This window comes from Rosa chinensis, chromosome 2 (assembly GCF_002994745.2).
Source record: "Rosa chinensis cultivar Old Blush chromosome 2, RchiOBHm-V2, whole genome shotgun sequence".
Taxonomy (NCBI): Eukaryota; Viridiplantae; Streptophyta; class Magnoliopsida; order Rosales; family Rosaceae; genus Rosa; species Rosa chinensis.
Genome location: NC_037089.1, coordinates 88,222,825 through 88,233,265, shown reverse-complemented (window position 1 = coordinate 88,233,265; position 10,441 = coordinate 88,222,825). Strand labels below are relative to the sequence as shown.

The following is a 10,441-nucleotide window of genomic DNA, read 5'->3' as shown; positions in this document are numbered from 1 at the left end:
GTTTTGGCAACGTCCGTGATTCCCTGCTTCCCGACTTAGAAGAGAGATGGCAAAGCCTCCGCTTCTGTGATTTCAAGACAGTTCTTGACTACAATTCGGAAGCACTTCGTATCAAGTCTATGATGGAATTCTGTGGACATCAAATCACTGATACGATGTTGATCGAGAAAACTCTCTCTACCTTCCCTGTCTCTGCATTAATGATAGCTAAAAACTATCGAATTGATATCAATGCTAGACGCATCACAAGATTTCATGAGCTAATTGGTGTCATGAACGTAGCTGAAAAGCACGACAACATACTTGTGAAGAACTATAACTCTAGACCCGTGGGAACCAAGTCAATTCCGGAGTCTAATTATAGTCGCACCTCCAAAGGAGGACGCAAGGAGCGAAACCCTAAAAGAAGGGATAATTATGGACGTTCAGGTCCATATTCTCGCCCTAAAGAGGAAGGAAACCGCCAAGATAGGCGTGCACGGAACCGTGGAGGTAAACGTGTGAAGAGAGAGCGAGGCCAAGCCTCCGGTTATGGTGGTAACACCACCAATGGAAACAACCGTTTTCAAAGTGCTCCTAAAGCACCTCGATCAAGGGAACCTGACCATAATGATGCTTGTCTCCGATGTGGACTACCTGGACATTGGGCAAGGGCATGTAAAGCATCCCAGAATGTTGCAAACGCGTACAAAATGTATCGTGAAGCAAGGGAGGCAAATTACATGGAACAAGAAGATCAAGATGGCAATCTCGATCTAAGGGTGGAAGACGACAAAAATCAAAACCCAGAAACTGGCGATTTTGATTAAGTCTTTTCATTTTCCAAGAGATGTAGGCAATCGCCACATTATCCTATAGTAGATGCCAATGGGATTAATCTTTCTTCAAAAGTAGGCGTACTCAATGTAATTGTGATGTCTAGGAAGGTTTTGAGATAATTGGTACTTAAGCGAGCCTTTGCTCCACCAACATCTCTCTACTCACCTGGTCACCTTTGCATTGGAATTACCGAAAGAAGTTAGACGACTACCATTGCTTTGCATTAACTAAGTTTATTGGATTACGCTTTCTTTGATGAAATAAATGATGATGTAATTCCGTTTGGCTTATTAATAAAAGTTGAGTTCTTTCCTTTATGACTCCTTTTTTAATTACGAGCTTTTCTCTTAAGGAATGGATGAACTACAATGTCTCGCTGATAGTGCGACTACGCACACCATTCTACGACATAGGCAATTATTCTTGGAGATGTTGCCTACATATTCCACTATGACTACGATGGCTGGGCCATCAGGTTTAGTTCAAGGACATGGAATGGCCCAATTCCTATTGCCAAATGGCACCTTGATTAAAGTCACTGAAGCTCTCTATGCTCCTAAGGCAAATCGAACCTTATTGAGCTTTAAAGATTTAAGAGCCAACGGATTCCATGCGGAAACGCATACTGAGAACGGAAAAGAGTTCCTTTGCATTACCTCTAATGATTGCGGACGAAAGCGCATCTTAGAGAAACTTATGTGTCAATCTAGTGGACTTTATGTCACTACAATTCGACCAATTGAATCCAATAATGTCATAAGAGAAGATCTCTTGGATTCTGACACATATTGGCTTTGGCATGACCGACTAGGGCACCCTGGTCGTGATATGATGCTCCGTATACTAAAGACTTCACACGGACATCCATTCTTCAGAGTGAGAAGAAGCAAGAATCGAGAATTGATTCCTGGACTTAACAAGACCGCAACAATTGCAGCATCTGGTGCTGCAGCCGTCTTGGGGCGCCATAAGACTGGCCAAGTCCCATGTGATGACACCAACCATGAGCATAACGCCATGATTGTTCCTCCAAATAGCTACAATGCCATAGAAGGAGATGTAGTCACACATTTTGCTTCTAATAGCGCTACAGACGCTCAGGCCCAACCAAAATCCTCATTGGTTGCTTTTAAGGCCCCTCGCTCATTTTGCAAAGCCTGTTCCTTCGGGAAATTAGGACCGAGACCGTCCTACGCAAAGGATCCTAAAATACTCATTCCGTTCTTACAGAGAATCCAAGGGGATATCTGTGGACCAATTCAACCATCATGCGGACCTTTCAAATACTTTATGGTATTGGTTGATGCGTCGACACGCTGGTCACATGTCGCGCTGTTGTCCACTCGAAATGCTGCTTATGCTAAACTCCTCGCCCAGATTATCCGTCTACGGGCTCACTACCCTGACCATCCAATTAAGTCAATTCGACTTGATAATGCTGGGGAGTTTACATCGAAAACATTCGATGACTATTGCATGTCACTGGGGATTGATGTAGAACATCCAGTTCCCCATGTTCATACCCAAAATGGTCTCGCAGAAGCTGCTATCAAACGACTACAAATGATAGCACGGACATTGGTAATGCACACTAATCTCCCTGTTTCTGCTTGGGGATATGCAATATTACATGCAGCGACGCTAATTCGTCTACGACCCACTGCAACCCAATCTTACTCTGCGTTACAGCTAGTGACTGGGTACGAGCCTAATATCTCGCACTTACGCATTTTTGGGTGTACTATTTATGTGCCTATTACGCCGCCACAGCGTACTAAGATGGGTCCACAACGACGAATAAGCATTTATGTTGGATATGAATCTCCAACTATCGTCCGCTATCTTGAACCCTTGACAGGCGATCTCTTTACCGCTAGATTTGCGGATTGTCACTTTGATGAGACAGTCTTCCCATCATTAGGGGAGATAAGAACACAAATGTTCAACAGGAACGACAGGAATTGTCGTGGTCTGTCCCCACTATGTCTCATCTCGATCCCCATACCGCACAGTCCGAACTTGAAGTGCGAAGAATAATCGAGCTCCAGAACGTAGCAGACACTCTGCCTGATGCGTTTTCTGATATTGCTAAAGTGACGAGATCACACATACCTGCTGCAAACGTGCCTGCAAGGATTGATGTCCCGAATAATGGACATAACGCCACTCCTTTAACGCTAGGAGATGGCACCATTGCTCAACATGGCAATAATGTGGCATCTATGGCTGTAGGTCCCGCAAGGAAGCGCGGTAGACCGATTGGTTCGAAGGATACTCGCCCTAGAAAAAGAGCGAATGAGGCACAAATAAATCCTTTGATCATCGATACTCAAAATCCGTCCCATGAGAATGTTCCGGATTATGGTTATGTCCAAGAGACATCATTGGGGGACGCCTCAGTGTCAGAACCTATCCATGAGAACATAGAGATCTCTGTAAATTACACTAGTGTACATGGGACGTGGGAAAGAAACTCCATCATCATTGATGATGCATTCGCGTATTCAGTAGCGCGTGAGATTATTGAGACCGATGACATCGAACCACGCTCCGTTGATGAATGTCAACGTAGAGCTGATTGGCCAAAATGGAAAGATGCGATCCAGGCAGAACTTGATTCTCTAACGAAAAGAAAGGTATTTGGCAAAATTGTACCAATACCACACAACACCAAACCAGTTGGTCACAAATGGGTATTCGTTAGAAAGCGTAATGAGAAAAACGAGATTGTAAGATACAAAGCTCGTCTTGTGGCGCAAGGCTTCTCACAACGCCCTGGAATCGACTACGAGGAGACATACTCTCCCGTAATGGACGTTATTACGTTCCGCTACCTTGTCAGTTTGGTAGTTTCCGAAAAACTGAACATGCAGCTTATGGATGTGGTTACTGCATATCTATATGGGGATCTAGATACAGAGATATACATGAATATTCCAGATGGAATTCAACTACCCAAATCAAGTGGCTCTAATCCACGGAGCGCGTTTGCAATTAGATTGAAACGCTCACTATATGGATTAAAACAATCCGGACGGATGTGGTATAACCGTCTAAGTGACTACTTGATTGGTAAGGGATATGTCAATAACGAACTATGCCCATGTGTGTTCATAAAAAGGACAAGTTCCGGATTTTCAATAGTAGCGGTTTATGTCGATGACATGAACATAATTGGCACCCTTAAAGAGTTAAGGGAAACCGCTGAACACTTGAAATCCGAGTTTGAGATGAAAGATCTTGGGAAAACACGGTTTTGTCTCGGTTTAGAACTTGAGCACCGTAGAGATGGTATCCTGATTCATCAATCAGCTTATACCCAAAAGATGCTTAGGCGTTTCAACACTGACAAAATCAAGCCTTCAAGCACCCCAATGGTCGTCCGTAGTCTTGATCCAAAGAAGGATCCATTTCGTCCAAAAGATGACGATGAAGAAGTGCTAGAGGCAGAAGTGCCCTACCTAAGTGCAATAGGTGCATTATTGTACTTAGCACAATGCACGAGACCAGACATCTCATTCGCTGTGAACTTGCTAGCTAGATATAGCTCTGCGCCAACACGACGCCATTGGACTGGTGTTAAAGATATCTTTCGATACCTAAGTAGTACGATCGATATGGGCTTGTTCTATCCCTACAGAAAGAAGATGGATTCGGACCCATCAAGTGTCAGGAACGCCACACATGGTGGATTGCGTTCCCTCTCCCCATCCCAAAACGATATAAGTGTTTTGGAAGGTTTTGCTGATGCTGGGTACCTCTCTGACCCACACAAAGGTCGCTCCCAAACTGGTTATGTTTTCACCATGGGAAAAACCGCGATATCTTGGAGGTCTACAAAGCAGACCCTAGTCGCTACCTCTTCAAATCATGCAGAGATTATTGCTCTTCACGAAGCAGTTCGTGAATGTATATGGCTTCGATCCATAGTTACGCATGTTCGAAGCAATTGTGGTTTGAAGTCTACCACAGATGAGCCTACGAGCATTTATGAAGATAATGCTGCTTGCATTGAACAAATGAAGCAAGGTTACATCAAAGGCGACAACACCAAACACATATCGCCCAAATTCTTCTACAATCAGCAACAACAGAAGCTCCTCAAGATCAAGGTGAACCAGGTTCGATCTGAGGACAATGTGGCAGACTTGTTCACTAAGTCATTGCCCAAATCCACGTTCGAGAAACATGTGGCAAGAATTGGCTTGCGGAAATTATCTGAACTCCCATGATCGTTGTCATCAGGGGGAGGCACAGACATCAGGGGGAGATGTCTACATGTTCGTCTCAAAAGCGTGAAGGGTGTGTTGTGCTCTTTTTCCCTTTCGACCGAGGTTATTTTTATCCCACTGGGTTTTTGTTACTCGGCAAGGTTTTTAATGAGGCAACAAGAGAAGCACCATGTTATCCAGAAACAAACTCCACACTCAACGCGCGTTGTGCTCTTTTTCTCCTTCGACCAAGGTTGTTTTTCCCACAGGGTTTTATTACTTGGCAAGGTTTTTAACGAGGCAAATTAGAAGCGCACCTCCAAGACAATACTACTGACATGATATATCCAAGGGGGAGTGTTGTAGTAAATAGGTAAAATGTCTATATCATGGAGTATGCACTTGAGAAGTGGAGAATGTGTGGTTTGTATGAAATGCACATTGAGAGGTAGAGAAATTGTGTAGCAAATATACTAATGTATGTAGGGCAAATTTACACTACTTTGTAACCCTATATAAACCCCCTCAATATGAGAAGAAGACTCACCAATTCACTCTTCAGTTTCTCTGAAACAGATGATTAATTATAAAGTACGTCTAACAAGATTGTCATCTTATTGACATTGTGGAGACAAGCAACAGACAAGTCAATGAGCCTACAAAGCTCAATTGCCGGACTATGATGCTATCTCTCAATCATAACATTAATATGTACTGTTTCCTGCGTAATGATGGACCATGCATGTTCCTAGCTAGCTCTTGTATACAATTAACTAATTATACGTGTGTCGATCTGTGTGATTAACAAAACCTTAATTAAGCAAAAAAAAGTGGTTCGACACTCCAACACCCCAACACTCAACACTAAGTGGAAATGTGGAACATCGATCCAATGCATTTGCCATGTTGCTTGCACCACCACCCCAAAGAGCTAGCAGCAATTGAAAATGATCAAGTTGGGCCTTTCATTGGAAAAAGTAGGTCCCTTCATTTGGGCCCAAATCAACTAATTAAGACACAGGCCGACCGCCGACGGGGATCCATTACGAAAACTAAGCGTCGTAGCTAGGTCTGTGGTGATGGTACTAGCACTAGATAGTGTTTTTTGTCTGAAATGCACCCTTTTGATTATCGGTGGTGGGGACAGGAGGGAAAGAAGGAAGCCGAGATGGCTTTGATCAGATTAGGATAGCTTGCCTGCCTATCCATTCCATTCCAATTGAATCATCATCGTATCGTAGGATTTACAGCTAGTCAAAAATTATAACAAGAAGAAGAAGAAGCAGATCTACTGCATGCTCCCTTGTTTCGATTTGATCTGAGACTCTACTCCGAGCGTGGCATCCATCCAGTGTTGCTACTTTGCTTCAAATATTTTGGGCAGTAATACGACAGATCTCACCTTTCTAATTGAGATTGGTATGATTGCGTCGTCATTGCTTTGCTTAATCGTGACTTGACGAGATCAGATCGATCAGTACTTTGGATCTTCAATGGGTTCGACACAGTCCATGCAAGTGGTGGAAGAGAGCGAAGAAGACGAAGAAGAAGAAGAAGAAGAAGAAGAAGAAGAGGTGGAGGAAGGAGAAGAGATCAACGGCATTGGCGCGCCCGTCAGAAGTGAATTGGACAAGGATGATGATTTGGTCAAGAAGGTTCTGGAACAAGAGCCCGAGATGCTCTGCCACGCATCCGCATCGCCGCTCTCGCCTCAGCTCTCCTCGCTCGGGACGCCGCGACTCGGACCCTCCATCAAGGTGTGGGACCCCTACAACGTCCTCGCGCCCCCCACGCCGCCTCATTCGGTCTTCTCCCGGAGCTTCTCCTTGGAGGACGAGCGCTTCGTGACCACCACCACGGAGGTGTTTCTGGTTTGTCACGGCGAGTGTGAGTTGAATTTGAGGCCCGATTTGGTGGGTGGCCGGTGCCCCCAGGCTGCGTTGACTCCCAATGGCAAGAGGCAAGCGAGGGCCTTGGCGGTCTTCTTGAATTCCCAGAGGGTCACCTTCAATGCCGTTTACACCTCTCCTTTGGATCGTGCGCGCTCAATGGCGGTTTCTGTCTGTCAGGTATATAAAAAATATTTATTGGCATTTTCAATTCAATCTTGCATCGAAAACTTCGAGCCTCTAGTCCTCACTTGAAATACGCATTTCATTTCTGCTCTATAAACACGAATTTAAGCACAAGAAAAGTAATCATTTCTCAAACTATGTCCAGTACACTCTGAATTAGACATTCTACGATCGATTTATTGTCCAGTGTTAAGTTGTACTTTTGATTCTCATCTCCCAGCGAGGGACTTCATGAGGAATGAATGGGATAGCTCATGCTCTGTAGGGAAACCTGGCTAAATGATATATATTAAACTTACTGTAGTATATTTGTTTTCATCAGCGGAGATAGCTAGAGATGTGAATTATGTGTTATTATGGTCAGAAGTCTATCTCCATTGTGCCATATAAAACTAATTAGTTCAGAGCTTTCTTCTGATGATCAAATAACCTATCTATTGTTACTTGTTAGTAGTAACTCCTAACAAATTAATTGGCAGATTTCTGTTCTGTGTGCTAAATGATCAATGTATGGTTCTGTGTAGCAAACACCATGTAGTTAGGAATTAAGGGTTTAAAGCTTCATCTGGTCAACTTGATTGGCTTCATACATATCACTACTCTTGCTGTCCCATATAGGCTCATCACATGTACTGGTATCCAAGTTGTCACTGTTATGGCTCCTAAGACATGCTTCAAAAACTGACTCTGCTGCTTAGCTTCTCATGCCTATTCAGAACTGTATGTCTTTCAGAACCAAGAAGGAGGAGGAGGTTGATTAGATAATTGGAATCAGAATTGTTTTGGCAGAATTTGTGTTGTCTTGGAGTGTTCAGAACACTTGAGAATTTGCAGGATAGAAACTCATGTCTGGATTTTAGTTTTTAGTTAACTTCACCTCCTTTAATCTAGTGTTAAATTCCTAGCACTCTGGTCCTCCTTCAAAGAGTTAGATCGCCATACGGTATCTACATGTTAGTTTTTACTGATATCAGTAGCTAAGGGGCAAATGGGACGTATTTTTAAATTTTGGTTTTGAGATAGTGCAACTTAAATAGCTTTGTCTGACTGTAAATGGATGCAGGAAATGAATTTTCCTGTGGCACAGATTCAAACCTCGGATGCACTTGCAGAGATGAGCCAGGGGCAGTGGGAGGGCTGCTCTCGGTCTGAAATATACACAGCTGAAGTTTTGAGCTTAATTGACAGACTTCAGCCTGATTTCTCTGCACCATCTGGAGAGTCACTTAGGCAAGTAGAATTTCAAATGGTCCATTTTTTAAATGGGACAGTCCTGGGGTTTCCTGAAAAATTGAGAGCATACTTCCCATCACACAATCAGAATGAGAGCCAAGGATTCTCACACCATAGTTCTCATGCTTCAACCAACTCAATACATGACCGAGATGGGCCTTCCCTCCCACCACCTCAATGGGATCTGCTTAACAGGCAGCGGCTGGGGCTCTTGAGGAAAAAGTCTGGTAAGAGTAGGCTGCAAGTTGTGACTACTACCGGAGATCATGAGGTTGAGGATGAGGTTTCCCCCAGTGAAATCAGTCACCAAAGTTCTCCACATGATTTAATTGGCCGGATCTCCTCATCTGTTTCTTGTATCGGTATTTTCAGTCATGCAGTGCCAATCAAGTGTCTCCTCACAGGCATCCTTGGTTGTAGCCCAGTAATGTCACACAAGATTTGCATAGAAGACTCTTCAGTGACAGTTTTGCAGCATTCATGGAGAACAGGTTGGCAGATAAAAAGGTTGAATGATACTGCGCACCTCAGGCTTATGTAGATGGAGGTTCCATCCGTGCATTATGTTGACTGATGGGGAAGTGAGGTTTAAGTTCTTGGCCAAAATCCGACATCAATATGATGAAGAGGAGTGAAGCGCATGACGCAACACAATACAACACACGATTTTTCCTAGATTCGCAATACCCTGCCATTAATTTGTTGTAACCTTTGATATATTTATTTTGAGATTGCCAACTCCAAAGAAGAATGCATTGTTGCTGGGGTTGCATCCTTGTATTGGGTGATTCATTTGATTTATAGTTTTTACGGAAGGAGATGTTGAAAATCATGTATTTCCTGTATTACAAAGAAATTACGGAGATTCAAAATTCAGAACGGTTGATGAGTTTATGTGTTGAATTCTCTACCAGAGCTATAAATCAGGCTTGGATCCATATTGTGAACTATGCAGGTCCCGCAACTAACATGACGAGGGAATGCTGAAACCCCCTCATATCTGATATGCCCCCCGCAACTGGTAAGTTGGTTCTTCCATCGTTTTAGATCGATGCTTTGATGATAGGTTGAAGTTGAAAGCTGGTTAGAAGTTGGATGACAAACTGTGTTGAATCTTCAGCAGTTGATTACTTTCTTTCTGTTTTTACTCTTGGAATGATACTACTTTTGTCGTCATCTTTTTCTTTACTGTTCTTCTTTTATCTAAATAGGATAGTGCCAAAGCCATGTTAAGTGGCATCCGAGAAAAGGGGCACAGCCTCACATGGGAACCTGCCCCATTGCATACCCTTTCTACATCGACATGTTATGGCTGCCTAGTTTAGAATTACCCTAGTTTTTCTCATGTGATAGTGATAGAATAAGCCGGTGTCATATAATGTTTCTATAGTTTAATACTTCAGAGCCTTACAGAATTTTTGATTTCAATAAAATGAGAGCTTAGTATTAATACAATCTGCGTTTGTTATACCGACAGATAAATCAAGAGAAACAAAAAGGTTTGAATAAATTAGGGGAAAAACAGATCGAGGGCAGCCATTAAAACTGCCACACTGTCCATCCCGTGAGGTGCACCAACAACACCGGCGCATTCATAATAACCCAACCCTTTTCACCCAAATTCCCTCACAAGTCAGTCACTATATATTAACAGTCATTCAATCCCAATTTGAGTCGAGATCACCTGAGATTCTAAAACACATCTATCTATCTATCTATCTATCTATCTATCTATCCATGGCTTCTATTGCTAAGTTATCTTCTGCAGGTCTAGCCATTGTTATCTTCTTTGCTAACTTACATGCTCTATGTTCCACCAGTGTGCCAACAATTTCAGCTTCTCCAGCCGTTTCGCCATATGAGAAGAATGCACCCAATATGTCCTCATTTTTTCCCAACTCTTCCTCTTCAAGTGACCCCAGTTCTCAATGGCCTCTGAGTCCTCCCAATTCAGCGTCACTTGCACCTGTCCCAAGCTCAGGGGAGTTTGTTGGCAAGGTTTCATCGGCCAACTCCTACTGTCGGTGCGGTGGTGCAATCTATTATGCTGCTGCTGCTGGGGTTTTTTGCTTGTTTGTATTAAAATTTCTGAATGCTGTTTAA

The 10,441-nt window shown here is 43.2% G+C and overlaps 1 protein-coding gene across 1 annotated transcript; it reads left to right on the top strand.

The window, feature by feature from the left end:
* The first annotated feature begins 6,145 nt into the window (after positions 1-6,145).
* On the top strand, positions 6,146-9,241 carry LOC112187294. Its single transcript, XM_024326037.2, has 2 exons — positions 6,146-7,099; positions 8,169-9,241. The coding sequence occupies exons 1-2, from the start codon at positions 6,524-6,526 to the stop codon at positions 8,877-8,879; spliced, it is 1,287 nt and encodes a 428-aa protein (XP_024181805.1). The 5' UTR covers positions 6,146-6,523; the 3' UTR covers positions 8,880-9,241.
* The last annotated feature ends 1,200 nt before the right edge of the window (positions 9,242-10,441 follow it).